Genomic DNA, 24,721 nt, shown 5'->3' on the forward strand with positions numbered 1-24,721 from the left:
GAAGACTGATTCATTTCTGCGTGCTTTCAGATGCAAGCTATTGAGAAGACGAAGTATGCATGCCATGAAAAATTGATCACCTCCTATCCGGTCCAGAACCCATGAGTCACCTTCGCCTTATTCTATATACCCGCTGAGCACTTGCAGTATGAACGATATTGACACATCTCACAGTCTCATTCAGAATCGCATCATTCTCCATCATTCCTTCTAATTCGAAGCGTGCTGCGCATCCTGATAAGACGCCCAGCTACCGTTAGCCCGAGGTACGAAGCCATGTACTTTGAGAATATCATCCGCTGTTTGCGGCTCGCTCATTTCGCTGGGCTCGCCCCATGCTCCTCCGCCTATGTGATTGAAAAGATCAGCGCAGTACAAGAAGAAAGCGAGACAACTCACCTGGTGTATGTAAGACGACTCGGTCACCTGGTTTGACCTTGAGCGTACAACAAGGTTTCGTCTTGATAGTAACATAGTCCCCCTTCTCGTTTTTTCTACTGAAAAAGAAAGCGCCTCTCTCGCCTGGTCCACCTCCCTTCATGCCGTATGGCTGAGTTACTCTCCGTTCCCCTATTGTCGCCACGCTCATGGCTTCGGAGAACTCAAACTCTCGGATGACCCCATCACCACCATTGTTTCGACCTATTCCACCAGAGTTGGGCCGAAGCTGGAACTGCCGTAAAATACAAGGTTGGGTCTTTTCGAGGATCTCCGCATCCGTGATTCTCGTGTTGGTCATGCTGTCGGGCAAGAGAGTAAGTGCGAGTGGTCACTTGAACAGATCCGTGGAAAGAGGATGAACCTACTTGATATGTACCCCTGAAGTACCTTGCCAGGTTGGTCCCGCTCCCGATCCACCACATACAGTCTCTCCATATCCGTGGCCATTCTCTCGGACAAACATGACAACGTTCATACAGCCTTGAGAAGCAGCGGTCGCTTCGAAAGCTTTGAAGATGACATCGGTCGTACGCTGCGACACCTCAGTGTTACCTGATGAGACAGCGACTCCGGGAGACGGGTTCAACAATGTGTTATAGGGAATCTTGATATCGATTGGAGCTGTAACGGTGTTTGTGTCAGGTGAGTTCTCCAGAAAGCAATCACGACCGCATCCGAACTCACCCAGTACACCTGCATTGAGTGGCATGTTTGTTCCGATCATACATCGTATCTGCGATCATGATAGAGATCAGCCCAAGTAATTGCGGTCCAGCAACTCCAAAAAGTAAACTTACACAGTATGTAACAGCAGCATTACACACAGCGGGAGGAGCGTTGATGTTTCCGTGGATAGAATGTCCGGTACCCTGGAAGTCGAATACAGCGGTTCCGTCATCGCCATTAATGGTAACTGTCAAAGCGATGGGACTTCCATCATCCATGTGGTCCACAGCTGTCAGTGGTTTGTTTCCTCGCTCTACTGCTAATCGTTTGAAGAAGGACCGGACAACATCTTCTGCATTCTGTCGAATGGCTTCCATATAGAACAGAGTCACGTGCCGTCCAAACTCGTTGAATAAAAGCTGAATCTGCTCAACCCCGACGGTACACGCTGCTACCTGAGCTTTGAGGTCAGAGATGTTATCTTGTGGCTACGACGAACATAGTCAGTCCCATCTGGTCTCATAGTGAATATATCCTGTGATACTCACACGAGCGGCAGGCAAGCAATCGGGATATTGTCCCGGCTCTAGGTGAGAACGTCAGCGAATTAATCATTAATATCTTTGAACGCAACTCACCGGTAAGATATCTGATGATTTCCTCAGTATTGAATACACCGTCTCTGACCAAGAATGCTGAATATATCAAAGCACCTTCCTGCCAGATTTCTTCGCTCTCCGGTGGCATCGAATTCCCGTGCAATCCACCGATGCTAGAAGAATGTGTAAGTCATTAGACCTATACGCAGGTGGTACATTCACGATGACTCACTCATTATGATGTGCACGAGCGGCTACGAAGAAGACAAGATGATCCACGCCGTCCTCCCGATGGAACACTTGCAATCAGGTTAGACTTGGAACCTCACACATATCACACATATCACACATGCCACGAGCTCACCAGGACAGATCACTGTTATATCAGGGAGATGCGTGCCGCCCACTAAAGTATGATATCAGCAGCTAATCGTTCTCAGGCAACAATAGAAATAGGTACACACTCTTGGGATGGTTAGATACGAGCACATCGCCTGGTCTCAGCTGGCCTTTGTGTAATTCCGCTTGGCCCTTAACGGCGTATTGCATGGATCCGAGATGCACGGGTACTAAAAAATGGTAGATGAGTTTCGACAAACGTAAAGAGCATCATACGCCGAGGCTACTCACCATGAGGAGCGTTTGCTACCAGTGATCCGTCTCCAGAGAAGATGGCGCAAGAAAAGTCCAACCTCTCTTTGATTTGCAAACTGGTAGCGCATTTCTGCAGGACACGTCCCATTTGTTCAGCGATAGCCATGAACCTATACCAGTATTTGGTTCAGTTTCATGACAAATTTTCTGTCGAAATCGTTTCTACATACCTGTTTCCGAAGATGGACAAAACGATAGGATCTACCGAGGTCGTGTCAAGCTCGCTTTTAGGGCCCAGCCCAATGTCGATGTAAACCAGGTCTTTGAGTATGGTCGCCTCATTGCACGGGAAGACGACAATTGTTTGAGTATCATCGAGGATTATAGCTGGACCTTTGATCACCATACCCGGACTTAGTTGGGTAAGGTCGTACAAATCGGCGTCCACAAAGCAGCCTAATTCTTCAAAGTAAACTTTGGTGGTTTGTGGAGAGGCAGGAGGCGAACGCGGGCTCAGTCGTAACGACGCGAGCTCAGCTGACCATGACACCGACTCAACTTGTTCGCCTCGGCCAACAGCGGTTACTCGGATGTCTATGACAAATGTCTCGTCGTAAGCAGATACCTTACAGGGCTGAGAGTCTCAAAATTGGCGTACCATCAACGATAAGACGCTTTTCTTTGGACACAAAGGAAAATTCCCTCTTGTGTCTAGCTGTGAACGCTGCTTCGAAATCACCATCTTCGGGATGCTTTATCATTAAACTGGTATCCGTACCTTCGTATCTAAGGTTGTAGAATAGTGTATGGGATATCTTGTCCTCTTTGACACCTTGTTCCAACAGATTGTTGGTGGCTTTCTGTCGCATAGCCTCTGCTCGAGCTGCCAATCGAGGCAGTGCGTCGGTGGTAAGAATCTCCACTGAGGGTTCAGTCATATCGGTCCCAATCTCAGCGAGTGCAATACCGTAAGCTGACAAAACCGAAGAGTATTTATGCACAAGGACTGAATGTATGCCAAGATTTGTGGCGATGGCGCAGGCATGTTGTCCGCCCGCTCCCCCAAAGCACGACAAGTTGTGCGATGCCGTTCGAAAACCTCGATTTTCAGTCAACGCTCGGATAGGTCTTGCCATATTCTCGTTGGCCACCCGCAGGAAACCGGCAGCAACCTGTTCGGGAGTGAATGGTGTGGTAACCTCCTTATTGATCTCGCTTGTGAGTTCGGTGAAGAGTCGCCTGGTAGTATCATAGTCTAGTGCCTCATTCTCATTAGGGCCAAAGACTAGAAGACACCAAGTCATCAGCCTGGAACGGCCACGGTGAAACTCTGGCAAGAAAATGAAAATGACTGACTTTGAGGGAATGAAGGCGCATGAAGCCGACCAAGGAATAGGTTCGCATCTATATGTTACCGAAGTCAATAAGCAGAGCATCGTAGTTCATAAAATCGAGCTTACCGGTGACTGTAAGTGGACCACCTTTGCGGTAGCATGCCGGGCCAGGATGCGCCGATGCAGACTGCAGAGAGTCAGTTCAAGGCTCAACCATTCCGGCCGTATGAACCCACCTCTGGTCCGACCACAAACATTCCGTTTCTCCAGAATAAAATCGATCCTCCACCAGCCGCAACGGTGTTGATATCTAGTTGAGGCGATTGAATTGTCACACCCGCTGTCCTAGTTTCAAAGACGTGATCATAATGTCCTCCATACCGAGAGACATCTGTTGACGTGCCGCCCATGTCGAACCTGTGGGACATTAGCGAATGAGAAACTTCACGACGGCGACTGAGTGATTAACGAAAATTTGTAATCCAGACTCAGATGTGCTCACCCGATGACCGGACTACCCTCTTCTGGGTCGTAGCAAGTACGTGCATAACCTACAACACCTCCAGCTGGACCACTAAGGATAGCTCTGAGGCCTGAAAACGAGTTGATACCAGCCAGACTCCCATCGGATTGCATGAATGCTACCACCGTGCCATGGGGGTCTTGGAAACCTCCCTTGAATCCTTTGCTGAATGAGGAGATGTATTGCTGAATACCAGGAGTGAGATAGGCATCTGCCGTTGCACTTTGTCCTCGTGGTACGATTTTGACTAGACCACCTGCATCAGATAGACTCCCTAAAGGAAAAGCATTCTTGGACTCACTCATAGGCTGAAGCTGACTACTCAGACTGACTTGGGTGAATCCTATCTCCTTGGCGAGTCTTCCAATTTCGATCTCATGATCTTGGTAGGTAAACGAGTGCATCAGAGTCACGGCAATGGATCGGAAGCCCTCGTCGTAAAGTTGTTGAAGATTGTTTCGCACGCTTGCAGTGTCTGCCATCTTCCCGTCAGTTACTCACTTCTTCAGCTTCAAAAGGTTCAAAACTCACCTAAAGGCTCAAGAATCCTAATTTTGTCGCCGCTCAATCCTTTTACATACTTATCTCCCTCAGGACTCGAATCCGCATCACTAGACAAAAGCTCCGCTCTGGACTCAATGGTGACTCGCTCATCTACCTCCACCACTTTCTCATACAGCACGTCTGGTCTTTTGATGTGCAAGGAGAAAAGATCGGGCCGAGTTTGATCCCCAATGCGCAAAAGGTCTTTGAAGCCTCGTGTGACAAGCAGAGCACACTTTTCTCCTTTACGTTCAAGGAGAGCGTTGGTACTATTCAGTCTCTAGTTAGTGAGACAGTACTCGAAGAGTAGACTTCGATATCAGACTGAACTTACGCAACAGTCGTTCCCATCAAGATATGTGATATCCTCGAGGTATCGATCAATTCATCTCGTCCTATCTTTTTACCTTCGAACCTCTCCATAACCCTACGAATCCCTTCCGTCGGTGCATCCTGAAGTGAGTTTCATCAGATCATGTCCTATCAAGAAGGCAAGTCGCAGCTACTCACGTTGTAGTTGGAAGGATCTACGGACAGGAGTTTGACTAAAAAAGGACTTCCATTCTCCGGAATCGCAACGCAATCGGTAAACGTTCCACCTGTTTAACATGTATGTGAGCCGGATTCTCCTTGTCAACTCATATCGACTGTCTGTGTGAACCTACCACGATCTGAGATGATGTCAGCTAAAGGACAAGCGAATGAACAACTGGGTCACTTACCAATTGCAATTTTGATCCGTCCAGTAAGGTCTGTCGCAGTTGGCATATTCTAACAAGTATAATCTGCGGCCTGGAGTGAGAAGGGAATATGTTGTTTCTGAATGTCTGATCAATCAGTCACAGGCCTTAAGTGTCGATCAGCTATGCTCAAATTTGAAGACAGATCTAGCCGTAGATTATTGAAAGTCTTCACATCCACTGATCCATTTGTTTACAAATATCCTTGGGGTCGGGACTGGATTAGATGTGCTCAGATATATCCGGAAGCAGGACGGTAGGTTTATCCACCAGCCAAAATCGACTCACCTGATTATCCGGCCAATGCTTTCCCGGAATCATGTCTATGTAATCCTACTCGTCGAATTACCCAGCAAATCAGCCGTGTTGGTGCAGCGACTGACGTATTCAGTGAGGGTTGGCATCCGTTCAGAGTTTACCCTCCCATTCAGTTCCCCTGATGCTGGGTAAAGCTAGTTACAATTTAGCCTCTTATCACTGCGCTATCGTCCAATAGTCACACGCTGACATGTTACAATGCCCTCTGATCGCAAAAGCAGACTTGACTGTTAATTTGGATAGGAATTTAGGCATCTTGTACGCATGAAACTGATAATAAGATACAAGATGTCGAAGGAGAGTACGTCGACGTGTAATTCTTTCGCTCTGACTAGCGATATTTGATCGATCCCTCCGATATGACGTATTGTCACGGCAACAGTTCAAAGCTAAAGTGCCGCCGCGAGATCATAAGACGCGGGATGTAGCATGCATACGATGCGAACGGGCAGCACAATCGGACTACAATGAACCCTATCTATTGATCCTACTCAAAAAGACCGTCAGAATTCAGTGGCTCGGGTCTTAAGATGGGGTCGTGTGTAGATGTCGTGCCGTTGATGCTACAGCATAGTCAGCGGCTACCTAAGCAAGTCTACACGACACAGAATATTCCTCACCTGACCAACCGGTAGCCATTGTCGTGTGGTTCGCAAGCTTTCAGGACATAATTTGGCAAACACAATTGTCTCGCTCTCATCTTCCGGCGTCGGAGTAGAACATATAGTGCCGTTGGGAGCGCAGAGTAGAGAATGACCGTAAGATATGTACTTCCCGAATCAGGTCAGCGCAAGCAGATTTTATGTATCGTCGTTCAACTCACTTCAGCTGTATTGTCCCTGGCAGGGGAACACATGCCCACATATATTTGATTGTCTATTGCCCTTGCTCTTTGCAATACTTCCCAAGCTAAAGGACCAGACACATGGTTGAATGCTGATGGGAGAAGATACGCACAAATGCTTGGGTCCTGCTCAAGCAGCGCGGAGAGGAAATGGGGGAACCGTATGTCATAGCAGATTGCAAGAGCTAACGTTCCGAACGCTTCGATCGAAAAGTAAGATGTCATCACCTTGCCCTTTCAGCTGCTTCAACCAGCCAATTACTCACGGGTCTTCACGATGATAGGAGTATCTCCCGGAGTGATCACATCGGACTCTCGGACGGTGATTGCACCGGGAACATCCACGTTGTACAAGTGATGTTTCCTGTATTTTGCGACCATACATCCTATACAATTTAGTGAGACGAATATCGAAGCACCATGCGCCGTAGATTCACTTACCTTCCGCGTTCCAAACAGTCAAGGTGTTCCAAACTCTGAAACCTTCTGCAGGAGCGTCTGCCGCTTTCTCCGGCATGGACCCTCCGATGATCCAGCATCCGGTATCTATGGCTGCTTTGGAGAGCATCTAAAGTATCATCACAGAGTTTCGCAATACATCAACTACCATACCATCTTCCCAGTCAGAAACTTACGTGCAAAGTCGGACTGATTTTACTCGAAGGCAGTTCAGCAGGGGTGACAGGCTTTCCGGCAACCGCTTCAGGAATGACCTCAGCGTTAGGTGCATGTGCACTGCACTCCATAGGTGAGTTGAATATCTCCTATCGTTTCTATCATTAGAATTTTGACTGTGAATCTACAATCAATAGCGAGCACTCACCGGTAACATGACCACATCCACTTTGGGATGAGCTAAATCTCCGCATGCAGCTTTGCTGATCATCGTAGCAGTATGCTGCAGATTTGATAATTTGTCCCGAGTTATATTTCCCAGCTGAACCATGGCGAGTGTGAAAGATTTGAAACCGGGCAGAACAGTATACTGGTCAGGGCCGGTCGCCGCCAAGGTTTCGTTCACCATGTCGAAGGCAGTTGTTGAAAATTGGTACTCAGGTTTACAAGTGAAAGGTGAACTTGGTACTAGGATCGCAAGTGTGCACTATATATGTTGACCTTGCAATCATATAGCAGAGATACAGACGAAACGACCCGCTGATAATGCTGGAAACGGGGCTGTCACCGACCGAACTGTGAACTGAGGGATTCTTTTCGTTACATTATCGGCAAATTGTTCCGGGTAAACTTGGCACGACGAAATGTAGCGAATTGCAGTATCTGCGGCATGTTTGATCATTTTGATACCGATAGTAAGCAATTGAGAATCGTCTATACATATCAGTCGCATCGTTCCTTTTTCACAATTACAACTTGAGCGTTTCATAGTCCAATCACCAATATTTTCGTGATGTCGCACCCAGCCGCCTCTGTCGGTGATACAGAATCCTTCTTTCAATCTCCTCAACAGAGCCACTTCGCTCGACGATGGAGCGCTGCTCAAGTGGACCGATTGAGAAACCCCGGTGGTCTAGAGGAGTATCCTCTGGCCAACACTCAAGGTTTGAAACTACGTAACAAATTGAGCGAGGTTGCGACCAAACGCGAGACATGCTGGACATTTGGGGCGGCGGATCCGATAATGGCGCATGAAATGGGGGAGGCGGGATTTGGTATGTTGCAAGTCATGAGTTCTCCCTGCATACTATCCGTTGACATGTTATGATGACCTGATGATCAGAGACGCTGTACCAAAGTGGAGCTAACGCGACTCTGTGTGAGACGCCTACCTTCGATTGCGGAGGCGACCTTGTCAGTGCATCTCACGTCTTATGCGTGTGGTAGAATGCTGAATCGACTAGGCCGACTACACTTACGATACGCTGCCCAAAAGAGTGAAACAGATCGTTCAGAATCAGCTACACTGGGCAAGAGTAGATAGGACAAGGGATACATGCAACTTGGATCGACTTGTCCCAATCATTGCGGATGGCGATTCCGGGTGAGTCTTGCTCGATGATGATCATCCAGAGCGAGCGCTGATATACAAAATTATAGCCACGGAAATTCAACAGCTACAATGAAGCTCGTCAAGCTATTTTTGGATGCGGGGGCAGCTGCAATTCACTTTGACGACATGTTGTCGGGTGAAAAGAACTTCAGCGTCGGATCCCTTACCCATGTTCTGGTACCGGTTCGAGAACATATCAGAAGACTTTTAGCGGCGAAGCTGCAGCTGGACATTGCCGGGTATGTTATTACAGTCTCGTCCCTTATAGATGCCATGCTGATCAGACTCAAAGGGTGCATACTGTACTCATAGCACGAACAGATTCCGAGTCTGCCAGCAGGATCACTTCAGCAATCGACCCGTTAGACCGGCCGTTCATACTTGGACGAACCAAATTGGGCCATCCCTCTTTATCGCGACGAATGATGGATTCAAAGTCTGTGGGAGCAGTCAGACTAGCTGAAGAACAAGCTTGGGAACAAGAAGCACGACTGTGTACCCTTGATGAGGCAGTGCGGGAACAGTGCTCGCTTGAAGATTACAAGAGTTTCGAATCGCCATCCCGTGGACTGGATGTAGCCGATGCTCTTCTGATCGCTCGGCAATACGGCGTGATATGGGATTGTGAGGGGTGTAGAAATACAAGAGGGTGGTATCGATATCGAGGAAATATAGAAGCGGCAATCGCAAGATCGAAAGCATATGCCGACTACGCAGACATGGTGTGGTCCTGTGCCCCTGGTTATAACTTGGACAATGTGAAAAGATACGCTTCGGCGATCCATGAGAAGTTTCCTGGTAAGTGGATGGGATACAATTGGTCCTTCGGAACATTCGAAAGTGAGTACTCATCTCGTATAAGCTGATACATTAGTAGTTCTATGAAATGCTGACGAGTGGCGTAGATGAATCGGATGAGGATATAGCCTCCCTGGTCAGAACAGTGGGCCGACTTGGGTTCGTTTGGCAATTCAATCCGCAAGCAGGCTTCTACGAGCAAGGGGTAGCCATGAACCGTTTCGCAAAGGCCATGTACAAGGACCATATGCTTCCATACGTCAAGAGTATAGATGCAGGTACCAAGGAGGGTGTTAGTGTCGTAGACTGGTACGAACAGGCAGGGGACCTGACGGATGCAATGACGGATGCCATACAATAATAGTGGAGTTCACATGCATTTACTAGCGACAAGTGTAGTGGTAGCAAATGAGAGGTCCCGTGGCCTTTACGGATGTGGAACCGCATCATCACCTTTATAATTTTCGAATACAATAAGTTGGAATAGCATACCATGCCGCGCAGATAACCCTTGATGGTTCCCAACGTGAACTATCATTCCACATACTCATGTACGAAGAATGGGATAAACAAGCAGCCCTGAATTACGTAAAGATAGATATTCCTTATCTCGCTGGGCCTATTCCCAGGCATACTTTTCCCAAGTTTAGCCGAAGAAAGAAAATATACAGGTGCGGGTAAACTTTGAGACCCTGAGGACCTTATCGTAAGTTTTATGTTTTCCCTTCGGATTCTTTTTGAACGCCCGGTTCGAACATTGCTTTTGTACACTGGTTATATTCATCCGAAAAACAGGAAATTCTTTACCTCATATTTGTGGATTGGATGAAGATCGAACTCCGGATTGTATAAAAGGAAGGGATAGTTTGGAAGTCATTCCACCATTCCTATCATATCCTCGCACGAACCAATAACGACGATGTCCCATCATATTGAGCCGGAAATCGCTCCGGTGTATGCCCTCGACCAATTGGACAACGATGTCAAGTCGCAAGACAAAGACTTGACGCCGTCATCGATCAATGTTCTTGATGCTGAAGACCAACATACCGAGCCTGTAGTTCAGGTTCGGCTTGAGCGTCGCTTGCAGAGTAGACACATGCAGTGAGTCGTGTGTTACAACCGTGCTCGGCTATGACGCTAACCTTGCAAAAAGGATGATTGCCTTTGGAGGTGTCATTGGCAGTGGATTCTTCGTCGCTTTAGGAAGTGGTTTCCACAGTGCTGGACCTGCCGGTCTCCTGATCTCGTTCTCTCTCGTTGGGTGCCTACTCTGGATAGGTGAGTGGTGGTTACTGATCAGCTTAGAAGGTGTACTAATAAAGATGAACCGTAGTAATGCAAGCCGTAGGAGAGATGTCCGCATTTATGCCTATATCAGGGTCTTTCATGGCTTTTGTAGGTCATTCTCAGCGACTCGATAAGGTGCTTGGCTCATGTACTTCATCTAGTCTACTAAATTCATCGATGAATCGGTTGGATTTGCTATCGGTTGGGGTTATTGGTTCCTGTGGGCCACCCTTGGTATTTCTGAATACAACACCATGACCATCCTTCTGTCCTACTGGAACACCCACATTCCGTCTTACGGGTGGATTCTACTGTTCAACGTGTTTTTCTTGGTGATCACCACACGTGGAGTTCGAGTCTTTGGAGAGCTGGAACTGATACTCTGCACATGTAAGCCCCCAAGTCCTCTCAATTGAAGTCGTTCTGTATTCTGATCACTCCTCTCGCACTACAGTCAAGATTATCTTCATCATCTTGGTCATGATCCTATCAATTATTGTCGCGGCAGGTGGTGTCAACAACGGACCTGTCCTCGGGTTCACGTACTGGCGCAATCCCGGTGCCTTCGCCAATGGCTTTGTAGGCGTATTCAAGACACTTCCTCTCGCAGCCAATTTTATGGTCGGCTCAGAGATGCTTGGAACGACCGCCGGAGAGTGTGCAAACCCAGCCAGAGAGGTTCCAAAGGCTGCCAAGCAGGTCACTTGGCGAATTCTGTTCGTTTTCATATTGGGAATCTTCCTTCAAGGAATGATTGTGCCTTACGATGATCCTCAACTACTCAACGGAGCATCGCCTACCGCTAGAGCGGTGATTGCTATCGCCATGAACCGAAATGGAATAACGGGTATTGGTCACGCTGTCACCGCATTCTGTCTCGTGGCAAACATATCTGCTTTGAACGGAACCATGTTTATAGCATCTCGAGCGTTAGCCAGTGAGTAGCTACGAACAGCTGGGAACCGTGATGCTGATGATAGCTGTAGATCTGGGATTCGTCGGACATGGGCCTAAATTCCTTACTAAAGTGTCTAAACGGGGAGTCCCGGTGTACGGTGTGATAATAACCAACACCATTGGTCTTCTAGCGCTACTCAACACATCAGCTGGTCCTGGTCAACTTTTCACTTGGCTCGTCAACATTTCCGGAATCATCGCATTCCTCGCTTGGTGTACAATCTGCCTCTGTCATATTAGGTTTAGAGCCGTCCTGCGAGCTCAAAATATACCTTTGTCAGAGCTTCCATGGATTTCTAAAGGACAGCCTTGGTTCTCATGGATCGGTCTTATCGCATCGATTTTTTTGTGAGTGTTGACTATACCCTTCCAACAAAGCTTCATAAGTTCTGATTCGTGGCCACTACAGCACTTTGATCTCCGGCTGGACGGCGTTCTACAAAGGTTTCGACTATATCTCCTTCTTACAGAGCTACAGTGAGCGGCACACTGACTCGAATGATATCGCAGAAGTCGAATATTGATTTATGTCTTTAGTCATCCTACCTGTCTTCTTTGGCTTAATCGTTGGTTTCAAACTCATTCGCAAAAATCCTCGGGTCGACTTGAGAGCTGTTGATCTCAGAACCGGTCGTTCAGTCTGGTCTCCAGAAGACTTCGCCGTCTCCGGCGAGTCACGCTCAAAGCGTCTATTGCGCAGAGGACGAGAGCTCGTTACAGGATAGTGGCTGGGGATATGGACAGAAATTGCGAATCAAGTAATTGCATCGCTTATCAGGTGTCTTGCCAAGACTGTGTTATGTTCGCTTTCAGAAGTAGTTGTTGAGAAGGATCCTCATTTCCTTTGGCGAGTTTTAGATACGTATATAATTTGTATTGGGATGGAAACAGAGTGTGCACTGCGTGCGAGCGTTGAAGACAAAGATACAAGTTCTTCTACCATCTATCATCTCTTGGACGGTGAATGACAATATTACAACTGATCAGGCTAAGCTCAGCTACATTCTCAACAGTCCGCTATGAGACCTCTAATTTTAAGTATCAACCGATCTCTCTGACGCCATCACGAGGCTGGCATACAACGGGACGGAAGCAATAGGCAAGCACGGCCTGTGATATCCAGTGAGACCTAGTTTTCGCTTGTGGCCGTTTGCATTTCATCCGTGACTGCATCAAGAAAAAATAAGTAACGGCTGCGCTTGCATCGATGAACTCACGGTCCGTGAAGAATCTGATCTTGGCCGGGGGTAATAAACCGTAAGAGGCCAGCTCATGTAGCGAGCGTAATCCTTTACTAGCTGTCACCCGAGACTGAGCATCCGGGTTGGTTGACCGGATGTCGAAGACTAGCAGAAAGAATGTCCGTTGAGACTCTGACGAATGGAATCGGAGGCGATGCTCACCTAAATACAGCAAAGCAAAGGTCAATGACGAGCAGACGTGTATGCCCATCTGCCTGAGTTGTCCACACTCTGAAAGTTTACAAGCAATGTTCACCGTCTCGAAAGCAGCATGCAGGGCGAGAGGAGCATGTCGCAGACTGGAGACCTTATCAGCTGTCGACGATATCAGGTGCAAACGGATTGCATGGTATCTCTGTGTTGGAAGAAAATGAGCTAGGGTACGTCTCCGTTGATAGCAACATACCATAATGAGGGCTGTAAAATGGCTGGGTTGGTCGTCCTTCAAGGCCTTGATGGCTGTGGGCAGCCGCTCGTACCATTGATCGAGGACCTGGTGCAAGATCTCAACCGAGTCACTGCTTAGTCCATCCGGGCCGAGGTCGAGTTCCTGTGATCGAGTATTGCAGAATACCAGACTACTAACCCTGTCACCTATGGCAGCCAGACGACAGGATTGATGGAAACAAGTCATCGTGAGCGCCTTTTGCCGCAGTCCCGGTTGCGACGTTATAAGTGGCCAAAACTCGAGTTCATCAGTCTCCATTATGGATGGCAGTGCGCAAGGAATCGAATGCACTAAGAGGATTGGCCGGCGATTTTCTGCCTGAGAGAGAGACTGATGATAGCAGTATATGCTCCAAGCTGCGCGAGACATGGACTGAGCATCAATTTCAGACTGCTGCAAGAATCAGCATATATATACGAGAGACTTAGGAGTTTCAGATGACTCACCTGTGGTCCAGGGGTGATCAATGAATGCCCTATGCGCATCAATGCAAGTACACCCTCCAATGCAAACTGACTCGCTTGTTCCATGTTCCCTCGAGCTTGGGATATCAAAGCTTGTAGTAGCCAAATCTGAAGATCTCCATGTGTTGGAGCAACTGTCCATAGATCCTTGATTGTCGGGCATGCCGATGCAAGGATCGATCTACCGGTAGGGCACGGTGGGGAGATTAGACACGCAAGCTTGAGCATCGAAAGCAACAGGAGCGGGGACGCCGTGCGTTTGTCGAAAGTGGGTTTGTATATCAGAGGCCATACCGTCTGATCAGACGCCTCAGCTCGTCATCGAGGGACATGGAAGGTTGACTCACATGGATGTATGTCCAATATCTATCCAAGAACTCGTCTACTGTCCCGTTTTCCAGCTTCGCGATCACCCCAGCAGCGGTCACTTTGAGATTGCTGAATGATTGCGTCGAGTCTTGGGCAGCTTTCTCACCTATCGCACGATGTGTAGAGCTGGAGCTATCGGGAGAGCTGGAAGATTGTATCGACACGTAGGGGTCATAGTCTAGGAAGGTCTGCTCTGCGTTGTGGTGGGACTGATATCCAGAGGTGGTTGTGGTTGCATCATTAGCCGATACATGAGTGGGCGTACTGCTTCGCACTTGAGAAGACAAATGGCTGTCGACAGCCTGCGCCAGATCAATAAGGTCTAGGCTAACATCCTGCTCATCGGCTTCTGCGGAAGTTGAGCGGCTCTTGCGCTTGGAAAAATTACTCCGAGGTCCCAGCTTTATTCCCTTTGGTGGGCCGCTGCGATTTATCTCCAGGTCAGCCGTGTCAGTGGGGAGTGGGGATAGTCACCCCGATTTGAGTTGATCGGGATATCTCACCGTTTTCTGCTCACTGTTTGCGATATGCATTCAGTCCCAAAGTCTTGGCAAGCTTTACAATGCGTCGTCTCTGGGTTTGGTCTTAAACATCGGGAACGACGACTAGCCATGGCACGATTCGGTAAGTTCGGGTTCACGACCTTTCTTTGAGGCTCAACTCACATTCTACATGCCTATACACCTATGTTAGCCTGATGTCAACAATACGTTCGATGGAGTGAACCTGATGCACTGAATGCAATAATCCAGGAAGAGATAAGAGCTCTCGTAGTCTCGTACTCACGTCACATGCTTTCAAGGCTCTCCTTCGCTCTTGATCAGTCGCAATCATATCCTGAACCTGTCAAGCGATACAAGTAGTGGTGAATTTGGGTTAGAGAGTCTGCGTCAATTATGAGGTGAGCAATGTCAAAGCGTTCAGTCATGATCGAAATGAGAATAGTTTAGCTGTTATCTTGTTTCGTATTGTAAGTTTACCCGGACGATAGCGACGGAACCAAAATTACAATAGTATGCAGACGTGACTACGACTACAGAGGGAGAAGCAGAGATATCGATCTTATCACGTTGCCATTATTTTTGGTTTCATTTTCGTCCCCTTTGCAAAGATGCATTCTATCATCCAATGAGGTATCAAGACCTGTTGACAGCGTACCATTCTACGTCTCGAGATTCCTCCACAACTCAATCCACCTCTCACCAATACGAGTATGCGACTCCTCCTCGCAGCGGGACGTTGGGATCATCCTCGGCTGCTATTGGAAAGGTCACATCTCCCGACTTTACAAGCAATGCTTATGCTTTCAATCCTGAATCTATAACAGACCGACCTCTTAGCTTGTATCCCCTGCAGGAAGGCTATAGAACGGGACAAGCAAGTAGTAACCCCGTTGGACAATCAGATTCAAACGATAGCCTGTTGGTTCAGGCAATCAGGACATGCTATTCTTGTCAAAGAAGGTGAGACAGTACACCTCTTTCTGCTGTTTAGATGTGCTGACGAGATCATTGCGAATCAGGAAGCAGAAGTGCGACGTGGCGAAGCCCATGTGTGGGCCATGGTAAGCGCTTCTCGCCCTTAATTCCCAAACGTACCATTTTCTCTTGTTATCTCTTACCACTCCCTATGTGACCGATTCCCAACCCGCAATAATATTGTCAGCTGATACCCACGTACAGTACTCGAGACAACGTAGAGGTAGGCTCCATTATCAGCAAGTCAATACTGAGCTAACGTGTTCGGGTGGGCTAGTGCCGGTGGGACATCGGACCAAAGTGCGTAGCTCATTGATCCCTGTTCACCGTCGCTGCTGACGCTAAGATTGGATCCTAGGAGACACTTTCCGCCTGATACTGCTGGAAAGAAGGCCGGTACTAAACGTATGAAAAGAAGGCACTCAGATGCTTCTGCAGGTATAAGCGAGAACAGGACAAATGGACGCGATGCAATCGGATCAGGGGTGAACTGGTTGAAAGTGAGTTCAGCAACCGACCCGGTTGTATTCGTTGCTGATTTAAGCAGCTTGTGGATACCGAGGGAAGCGTCAGACATTATGGACCAATGTCCACTTTCGCTCATCTGCCTGAGAACAGCCCAAACAGCGTCCTCAGCAATACGAGCTGTTCTCCGGAGAATTTATCAACTCTTCCCTGGATCTGTCAGAATGGGCAGATGAATGCGTACCAGATGTCAACCTCTGTATCTGGGGCGCGTCCTAGCTCTCTTATGTATGGTCACCTGCCTACCAACGTGAACTTGACATGGGAAGAGCATGAGGAATTATTGAACCTCTTTGAAGCCTTTTTCGGGTCATTTTGCATGGTACGCCATGTCTTGGTCCAACAGACATATTGTACTGACTCTTTGCGTCAGGTGGTAGACATCTCATTATTTCGAGAAGACTTGACCCGTACTCACGGTCAGCATACCACGAATTACTTCTCTCCACTTTTGCATAACGCTATCTTAGGCTTGGCGGTTCATTTCAGCAACAAAGTACACTCGCCATCAGACGCTGCATTCTCTGCGAAAGCAGCTTCATACATATTGCAGGAATGTGAGAAGCCAATGATGAGTACTATCAAAGGTCTGGTGATCTTGGGATCGTTACAAACCCTACTGAGTAGAGAAGATCTGAGCTCATTATACCTGAGTGAGTTATCAAGTGCATTAATCCCCGCGCAACAACGCTTACGCAGTTACAGGCATGGCACTTAGTCTGGCTAGTGAGTCGGGTTCACGCTCTCCTTTTGAATCCATATCGCCGGAATATCCTATTAATGTCGATGAGCCCTTCAGAGTCGTTTGGACTTCATATCGATTGTGCGCAACTGGTGCAAAGCGGTCAAATGAGTGCTGATCAGGCAAAAATGAGACGAGATCAATTTTGGTCTCTTTACGCCCTCGAGAAGTGCGCCTTTTCAATTCACTTTGACAGTCGTAGCACTCAGCTCATGTCTACTGTAGACTATGGTGTATAGCATTAGGTCGGACATCGACTTTTCTCGATTACAATGTGCCGACCTACACCGTTGACCCGATTATCGATGAAAAGCCATGGCTTGAACCGCATCGATTTCAGCTGGACCGCCCTCAAAGCCATATGACATCTGCATCAAAGGCGTCGTCCACATTCTACTGGTTCTGCAAGCTGCTGATGGTCGCGAGTGATATCAACTCCAATCTGTAAACTCGACTTTGGCATGGCGCATTCGTGTTTGGTGCTGACTGTGAGCTATAGATGTTCCCTCAAGGTGGATAAACGACCAATCGGAGGGACACAAGTGCAGTCCCTTCGACATCGACTCAAAGTGTGGAAGGATCAACTTCCTCCCGAAATGCAGCTGAACATTGAAGATGAGAGATGTCCTCCGCCCATGCTCATGATAATGCACATGTATTTCTGGGTAAGTCGTCTTCAGCCGAGTAGTCCTTGTCGTCGCTCTGATGCTGATATGTTCGCCTTCGCGCGCTCTTCCAGTTGTTAGTAATCCTGCTCAATCAGCCCCAGGCGCATGGACGATTAGCTCGAAAGAGTGGAGATGCCGACGCCATCGCTGCCTCTGAACAAGCTGCCTCTGAGGCTCTGGAATTGCTATTGGTGAGTAAACGCACTCAAACACAGGGCTCTCATGCTTGGCTTAACTTGACTTGTGCTTCAAGGTGTACGAATGGAAAATTGGGCTGCGCTATGGACCATTGACGACTAGTAAGTCCTCTTTAACGAAGACCAAGTCGCGAAATCGTAGACTTATCCACACGCTCCCCCAGCTCACATAGCTTACGCCGCCGCTTCGGTCATGCTTATGTCTTCCGTCACGTTGGCCACTCCAACAGCGCGAAAGGAAGCAATGCTCCAAAAATTCGACCAATGCGTAGAGCTGCTCACCAAAATGCAGCATGTATGGGCTGCCCAGACAGCTGGAATTCTGAACAAATTGAAGGACGAATGGATTCCGTCCTCTGCGCCAACTACTAGATCGTCGTCAGCCAAACTCGCTGTGACTGAACCAAATCGTATTCATGCTCCCGATGCGGACACAGTGCAAATTGACATGGAGGACATATTCAGCTCAGAGACTCTGCACTCGTTTAATCCCAGCGAAGGCCAGGCGAGTACTTTGTTTAGACCTGATATATCCGATGCGATCGAAACATCGGCTAGCCTTCAATCAGGCCAGACTGAATTACCCTCCGCGGCACTGGTGGGATCTTTGTGGCCAATGTTCCATTCCAGTGGTGTGCCATACATGTCTTTTCCAGACGGAACTGAAGACTATTGGAGCCAATGGATGTCCCTCTTCCCCGAAACTGGGGATGTGACAAGCTGTGAGTTTATACCTCGCGACTGAACTATAATTGCTCCTGATAAGGTTTACAGGACGATCCCACGATGATTGCGGTCTCCTATAATCGGGAGAAACTGATTTGTAGCATTGTATGTAATGTAGTAGCTTGGCAAGGGATTCCGGCAATGTATACTATTTTCTACCAACAATACATACTAGACGCCCTGCGTGTCTTATCTATAGCACATGCTACGCCGGAGAACAGCATTGTGCACCATTGCTGATTCCGTTCTGCTTGTGGTTTCCATGAATACCATTCACAATGTTGCGGTGCTCCAGCTGAATCTTGTCGAGGCCGTTTGAGATGGCTTCCGTAGCATGTCGAGATCTGACATCTGACGCGCTTGGGACATCAAGACCCGGATTACGCTGGAAATGGATTAGTTTGACCAATCTTGTATAGCATTTCGAAGTTGCTCACCTCGAAGAATCCCGAAGGTTTGAGATGCACTCGCAATATTTCTACAGGCATAATTGGCCAATCCTCCGGTCTCGATATGTGAGTGACCCCGAAGCACGGCCAGCATACAATGTCCTTATCGTCAATAGGATCGTCACGATCCACCCAATTCGCTAACCCAAAGTTCTGTCCTCCGGGATGTTGGTTGATGTGAATCTCGGAGGGGAAAATCTCGTCGTCAGAGTGAGCAGTCACGAACATCTGCCGGTAGACATGAGCTGAGCGATCTGAGAACAATGTAGCAGCCGCGACTCACATTATGTCTTGCGAACGGTGCCCGCTTCCACACCATGGAGCCAGGCTTTGCCATTAGAGGAGGCATATCTTTTGACATCAGCTTATATCCGACGTTCCCACCTGTAGCATAATGCTGTTTGCCAGGATTTTCGATGATCCAGCACCTGGCTTTGGCAGCATCGTAATCTGCAACAGCGTTTTTGGCGCTCTTGAAGATGGTCTTCACTGTCTTGAAGCCATTGCCGTAGTAATTGGCTGGAGATCCGACTTCGTCGTCATCAGGAACGCTATCAACTTGTACCACTCGGTTGGTCAAACCATCAATCATGGGATCAATCCGGTAGGAGAAAAGCTAGTGATCATCTCAGCAACTAGCTCGATGTTCCAATATCCCCGATGAACCTACATGCTGGTGGTGCTGAGCGGCAATCCGAGGTGCGACTTCAACTTCATGCGACGGATCGCTGGCTTCGCCTTCCTTCAAACAGTATGCATTTACTATGCCAGTAGCTTTCACTTCGAGCTCAATAGAACCGTCCAAGGCGAAGTTAAAGTAAAATCCGTATTCGTAGTTAGCACTAAAGATGATATTAGCAGGACCGGATTGCGCTATTCATAGAGTTGCGTCCTTACACAGTACAGATAGAGGAGATAACGAGCTTTCGGTTTCTTGCAACATGCGCCTTCATATCTCGGAAATCCGTATGCTTGTGAAGTATTCCGGCATCCTCCTCACTAGTTAAATTAGCCTACACACCAATTGCATTGACTGTTTGGGCTCTCACTGGATACATATTGCACTCTTAATTGTATCGCAGCCTCCCGCCCTATTCACGAAATCGGCATCCAGATACGTGATGCTGCCCAGGCAGTCGCATCCAAGGGCCAGAGAATTCGCCAGAGCTCCAATCCCATACTCTCCTGTATCAAAGGCGTGTTTTCGATGATGAGGAAAGATTGTTTTGGCATAAGGTACAACCATTTCCGCAATCGATAGACGGTAGAAGAGCGGTCGGATTCCATGCGGACCGTCATCATACGTTATATTGGATAGGACTAAGCCCTCTCTGAACGCAGATATCATCAGCGTTGAAACTACATCTTGCCCGTTCTGAAACGGAAATTGGACTCACCGATAATTGAAACCGACATGGACGCTCCAATTTTGCCATTTCAACACCCGTCCTTCTAGCTTGTAGCTAACTCCGGCTGGCTGAATAACGTGAAGAGGTTTGAGTGTATCGCGTAACTTGAAACTTGGCTCGTCGATGACAATCTGCTCAGGTAGGTAATTATGTCCAGCCATTGGAGGAGGGAATCTTTCTCGAGACGGATTGGCTTGATAAGCATGTGCTGAAGAAGCAGGAACTGGCTCGCCGACGACTTGATTGGTTGGTGGATAATCAATCGTGAGAATCTCACCCGTATGGGAATCTACAGATAGTCAGTCACGGCTGGCATCAAGCAAAGAGAGGAAGGAACGCACCCATTACAGGTATAAAGTCGCATGGATGCGCGTATAGATTGTCCCCTGGTCTCAGTCGAGCAAATGCAAAACATTGCTGGAGTCGTTTGCCTGGAAAGCGTTCGTCGTATCCGATACACCAGCCTGTCTCGATATCAGCTATAGATAAGGTTTCAACAATGAGGAGTTCAGATAGTCGTGCCCACCATCGATTGCAAGAAGTTTCTGATCCACACCAACCGCATCACAGGCTGCTTTCACTTTTAGGTCCTTCTGACAAATCTCTTCGGCCCATAGGAGCTCTTCGGGCTGAAGCGACGGCTGGAAATCCGAATCAAGAAGTAAGAAACTCTTGATAATGGGCTCAGGTACGGTAGTAAGATCGGGTAGGTTGGAGGGAATTTCCACAATAGCTTCAAAACTTTGGCCTGATATTGGGCAGATCAGGTGTACCTAGACGTGTATGTAGTCAGTAAAAGGGATTGCAAGGGTGCAGTCTGAGGAAAATGCGCAAACTCACATCAGCCTCGCGGGTGATCTGGTGAGTCTTTCCCGATTTCGCGCTGACACGTTCTACCTCTTTGGGCTGGAAAAGACCGGACCACAATAGCACAGCGTACTTGCTCGGCTCTCGAAGCGAGATGCTGTTGAAGTAGAGGCGCTGAATGGGCTTAATACCCGGCAAAGCACGAGAAACCACATGTTCACGGACAGCAGCTGAAACCGCAAAGATTTCCGCAGCTGTGAGCGGGTCGAGGGGATGATTGAAAGATTCAGATCGTTCTGCGATAGCCATGATTAACTCGGATTACGCTGAGTACTGATTGAAGCAATGATAGAATACTTGGACAATTGGGACTTTTAACATATGCTTGAGAGCATTTTTAAGCATCTGACAATCACTCACACGCAAGCCTCATGTTTATCTGACTCTACCCGGAAAAGACTAATCCTTGAATAATATTCTAGGTTCTCCCGACGATAATTCGTGAATGCTGATCAATATCGCTTTGCACTGAACACGGACAAGGGGGTGGATAAACAAATCAACAGCATATTTGCATTAATTCAGGCATGGCTGGAGTGCATTAATTAATTGCCGCATATCGAAGGTTTTCCCGGGTAATCTTTTTAGTTATAGCTAACGCAGATTTAACCGGATAGAAAATTCCCTACGCCAAAACAGATCGATACGGATTCCTTCGCATTTCCCATGATACATCAGGTGCACGATTCTAAGTTGTTCCTTCTCTCGCGTCAAGGAACTCTGAAGCATAATTCGATCTTCATCGCGTCTCGAACCGCTTAACGAATTCGATCGTTCAACCCTTCCGCTTTCAGTTTGGCAAAGTGTACAAAGTCAACCCGCTAATCCCTGATACGGATTCAAGTGGTCGAAGTTGTGTGATCTATCGTATATCTATACCAACCCACTCCGCTTGCTGTGGAGAATCGCACAGATTCCTGTTTACCATAATCCTCTTGATCAGCTCTTTATTGCATTTCTTCACTCATCTCGCGTTTACCGATTGTAATATTCCGCGCGTATGTCGCGCACTGACTGACCAGATGAACCCAACTAATATGGCTGTGGATTGGCCAGGGGTCTTTAAGCATCATAGCAATGTAAGTTATCAATTATTGTTTTCATCTATCTTGAAAAGTACAAATAGATACCGGGAGTTTCACACCCTAATATAGTCTATTCATTACGTAATACTGTAAATGTCGTTTGTTTTCCCTCAACCATATACATGTAGCGATTATAGAAGCAGAACTCTCATAGCTATCACCCGAATTGTGAGCGAGGCCAAGGAAGCGAACAAGGCTGCGTTATACCCCAACATATTGAATCAATTTAATGGGGAAGCTTCAAAAACAATACAACCAGAATGAATATCGATGAAAATCAGCCGATAATGATGTGGAACGGTCCGAGATGACCGATATTTCAAGCAGATGACACATGACCAATAATACGATGATGAAGGATAGCTCTGCTATTTCATATCTTGAGCTGGTCTGCGATTCGTATTCCTAGCATTTGATTCATCATAACGGGATATCAGCAATGATGACTTCCGTTCATCTGCTACCTCCTACACCCACCCCCTCTGGTCCAGACAAAATGCCTAATCCTCTAGTTCAGTATCGACCCCTTCACCCCACCTTTGGCGCGGAAGCTGTTGCCGATTTCTCGTCCATCACTCCTGCATTGATAACGGAGATCAAAAGCGGATTAGCCAAAGTACGTGAGATTGGTCTTGGATGCCGCTAACCGCACTCAGTATGGCGTGCTTGTATTTCGCAAGACGGGTTTGAATGACGCTAGGCATGTAGAGATGTCACACCTATTTGGCGATCTAGATGATATAGCGCCTTTTGTTGGGGGACTTGGGCAAAAGAACCGGCTAAGCAGTGATTAGTGAGTCTCGTGGCAAATGACATGTGCTGAACAATCAGTCTATTCGATGTGGGCAACGTGAATCCTGATGGAACTGTAATGCAACCCGGCGGCATGCGGGATCTTCTTTTACGTTGCAACTATCACTTCCACGCCGACTCAGCTTTCAATCCACGACGAGCGGGTATATCGCTCCTCCTAGCTCACGAATTACCTCCGCCCGAGCTTGGAGGAGATACCGAGTTTGCGGACACAAGAAGTGCCTATGATGCATTGAGTGAAGATAGGAAAGCAGAAATAAAGGATTGGGTGGTTTGTAATAGTCAACTTAATTGTAGGAGGAACGCCAACATTGATGACAATGGGAGACTCAATCCGTTATTAGACACTGACGAAGTGAGTATTAGCAACATGCTGCGTATATTGTGTTGACATAATTACGCAGTTCGATCCCATGAAACACCGCTTCGGCAAACACAAACTAGTTCAGACCCATGAACCGTCTGGCCGGACAAATCTTTACATCGCGGCTCACGCACATCACGTTGAGGGGATGCCTCTCAAAGAAGGTCAAAAACAATTACACGATTTGCTTATGCACGCAGGGAAGCCTGAATTCACGTTCAGAGTGCAATGGAAGGAGGTCGGTGACCTGGGTGAGTTGTAGAAACTATCTATTCCAAAATCCCATATTGATATAGCCGTAGTCGTTTGGGACAACACGTGTACTTTGCACCGCTCGGTTCCAGGCCAGTATGCTGGGAAGTATAAGCGAGATCTGAGGAGAACGACTGTCCACGATATGAGTTCGCAAGCTTGGGGATTAAATGGAGAGGGAGCTACTTGGAGATCGGGCTTAGACTGAACTATTTCCTCATTATGTTTTCCTTCTTATGTTTTCCATATCATCTTTGATGTTGTGAAAACTGTATGATTATCGAGTACTTAACTCATGCGTCAGTCCCGATATCACCGACGTCCTTACCAGTGCACTTATCAGAGCTGTTACCATTCAGAGAAAAGTGTGCTTGAGAAAATTCCAGAGAAGCCCTTTGTTCCGCGATACGGCCGCAAGCAATATTCTTGACACATCAGAATTGATTTACCTTGAGTTACCGAGGAGACATCGCCCGGGCTGATCAGGACAAGTTGACTGTCTGCGTGTGCTAAGGTTGCCACGCGGATGGTGATGCATTCTTGAACTTATTCCCCCAAATCTCTTGCAAGATCCGACCTTTGGTAACCGTGCTCGCTCAACAAATTGCCGATCACTAGCACTAAGCTTCCTTCCTTCGGGTTGCTTGGTAAGTCCGGCTCCCTTTATATCCGCTTCAGCCCTTACATCATCGGTCACTCATCCATTCGAAAACAGCGTAAGAGGCGTTCGCTAAGCCGACGGCCCCTGAACGGCTTTGCGTTTTCCGGTAGATAGACCCACGGGTCCTGCATGGGAGACCCCTTAGATCCCAATTTGGAATATGTAGACTTTGGCACTGGATTTGAGTACTGAACTCTTGCAAAAGCCGCAAACGTTCCGTTCACTGAGCTTGACTTCAAGTGATTACGGTCGCAATGAATATTGTTAATTCTGTCATCATTCATTCTTCTTCCTGTTCCCAAATTCCG

At 47.7% G+C, this 24,721-nt stretch overlaps 8 protein-coding genes across 8 annotated transcripts; 4 read left to right on the forward strand and 4 right to left on the reverse strand.

Annotated features, from left to right (window-relative positions):
- Positions 1-210: 210 nt before the first annotated feature.
- I206_101325 (uncharacterized protein) lies at positions 211-5,468 on the reverse strand (the record flags this gene model as incomplete). The annotated part of the gene is made up of 22 exons (XM_070202369.1): positions 211-347; positions 400-740; positions 807-1,062; positions 1,126-1,174; positions 1,239-1,595; positions 1,656-1,693; positions 1,746-1,879; positions 1,939-2,005; positions 2,071-2,112; positions 2,171-2,275; positions 2,337-2,470; positions 2,531-2,894; positions 2,959-3,585; positions 3,657-3,704; positions 3,761-3,821; positions 3,871-4,051; positions 4,137-4,404; positions 4,459-4,632; positions 4,689-4,969; positions 5,035-5,153; positions 5,211-5,299; positions 5,423-5,468. 22 exons carry the CDS (start codon positions 5,466-5,468, stop codon positions 211-213), a joined length of 3,918 nt encoding a protein of 1,305 aa, XP_070058470.1.
- Positions 5,469-6,261: 793 nt separating this feature from the next.
- Positions 6,262-7,626, reverse strand: I206_101326 (uncharacterized protein; the record flags this gene model as incomplete). Its single annotated transcript, XM_019158405.1, has 7 exons — positions 6,262-6,321; positions 6,379-6,528; positions 6,582-6,802; positions 6,869-6,988; positions 7,044-7,170; positions 7,238-7,366; positions 7,426-7,626. 7 exons carry the CDS (start codon positions 7,624-7,626, stop codon positions 6,262-6,264), a joined length of 1,008 nt encoding a protein of 335 aa, XP_019009018.1.
- A 384-nt stretch (positions 7,627-8,010) lies between these two features.
- On the forward strand, positions 8,011-9,769 carry I206_101327 (isocitrate lyase; the record flags this gene model as incomplete). The annotated part of the gene is made up of 6 exons (XM_070202370.1): positions 8,011-8,272; positions 8,341-8,411; positions 8,462-8,601; positions 8,658-8,849; positions 8,903-9,450; positions 9,516-9,769. The coding sequence occupies 6 exons, from the start codon at positions 8,011-8,013 to the stop codon at positions 9,767-9,769; spliced, it is 1,467 nt and encodes a 488-aa protein (XP_070058471.1).
- A 558-nt stretch (positions 9,770-10,327) lies between these two features.
- On the forward strand, positions 10,328-12,380 carry I206_101328 (uncharacterized protein; the record flags this gene model as incomplete). Its single annotated transcript, XM_019158403.1, has 8 exons — positions 10,328-10,512; positions 10,565-10,689; positions 10,745-10,806; positions 10,860-11,088; positions 11,153-11,635; positions 11,685-12,003; positions 12,065-12,132; positions 12,193-12,380. The coding sequence occupies 8 exons, from the start codon at positions 10,328-10,330 to the stop codon at positions 12,378-12,380; spliced, it is 1,659 nt and encodes a 552-aa protein (XP_019009016.1).
- Positions 12,381-12,784: 404 nt separating this feature from the next.
- On the reverse strand, positions 12,785-15,011 carry I206_101329 (uncharacterized protein; the record flags this gene model as incomplete). Its single annotated transcript, XM_019158402.1, has 8 exons — positions 12,785-12,822; positions 12,873-13,001; positions 13,059-13,203; positions 13,303-13,734; positions 13,791-14,105; positions 14,156-14,600; positions 14,843-14,853; positions 14,964-15,011. The coding sequence occupies 8 exons, from the start codon at positions 15,009-15,011 to the stop codon at positions 12,785-12,787; spliced, it is 1,563 nt and encodes a 520-aa protein (XP_019009015.1).
- A 716-nt stretch (positions 15,012-15,727) lies between these two features.
- Positions 15,728-18,532, forward strand: I206_101330 (uncharacterized protein; the record flags this gene model as incomplete). Its single annotated transcript, XM_070202371.1, has 13 exons — positions 15,728-15,741; positions 15,860-15,878; positions 15,933-15,955; positions 16,014-16,155; positions 16,203-16,502; positions 16,554-16,833; positions 16,886-16,906; positions 16,980-17,091; positions 17,148-17,366; positions 17,422-17,587; positions 17,662-17,781; positions 17,844-17,889; positions 17,952-18,532. 13 exons carry the CDS (start codon positions 15,728-15,730, stop codon positions 18,530-18,532), a joined length of 2,043 nt encoding a protein of 680 aa, XP_070058472.1.
- Positions 18,533-18,718: 186 nt separating this feature from the next.
- Positions 18,719-21,487, reverse strand: I206_101331 (uncharacterized protein; the record flags this gene model as incomplete). The annotated part of the gene is made up of 10 exons (XM_019158400.1): positions 18,719-18,898; positions 18,951-19,190; positions 19,246-19,578; positions 19,633-19,804; positions 19,860-19,961; positions 20,012-20,293; positions 20,360-20,660; positions 20,713-20,835; positions 20,898-21,144; positions 21,212-21,487. 10 exons carry the CDS (start codon positions 21,485-21,487, stop codon positions 18,719-18,721), a joined length of 2,256 nt encoding a protein of 751 aa, XP_019009013.1.
- Positions 21,488-22,765: 1,278 nt separating this feature from the next.
- Positions 22,766-23,960, forward strand: I206_101332 (uncharacterized protein; the record flags this gene model as incomplete). The annotated part of the gene is made up of 4 exons (XM_070202372.1): positions 22,766-22,943; positions 23,259-23,491; positions 23,541-23,751; positions 23,803-23,960. 4 exons carry the CDS (start codon positions 22,766-22,768, stop codon positions 23,958-23,960), a joined length of 780 nt encoding a protein of 259 aa, XP_070058473.1.
- Positions 23,961-24,721: the final 761 nt, after the last annotated feature.

This window comes from Kwoniella pini, chromosome 2 (assembly GCF_000512605.2).
Source record: "Kwoniella pini CBS 10737 chromosome 2, complete sequence".
NCBI classification, from domain to species: domain Eukaryota; kingdom Fungi; phylum Basidiomycota; class Tremellomycetes; order Tremellales; family Cryptococcaceae; genus Kwoniella; species Kwoniella pini.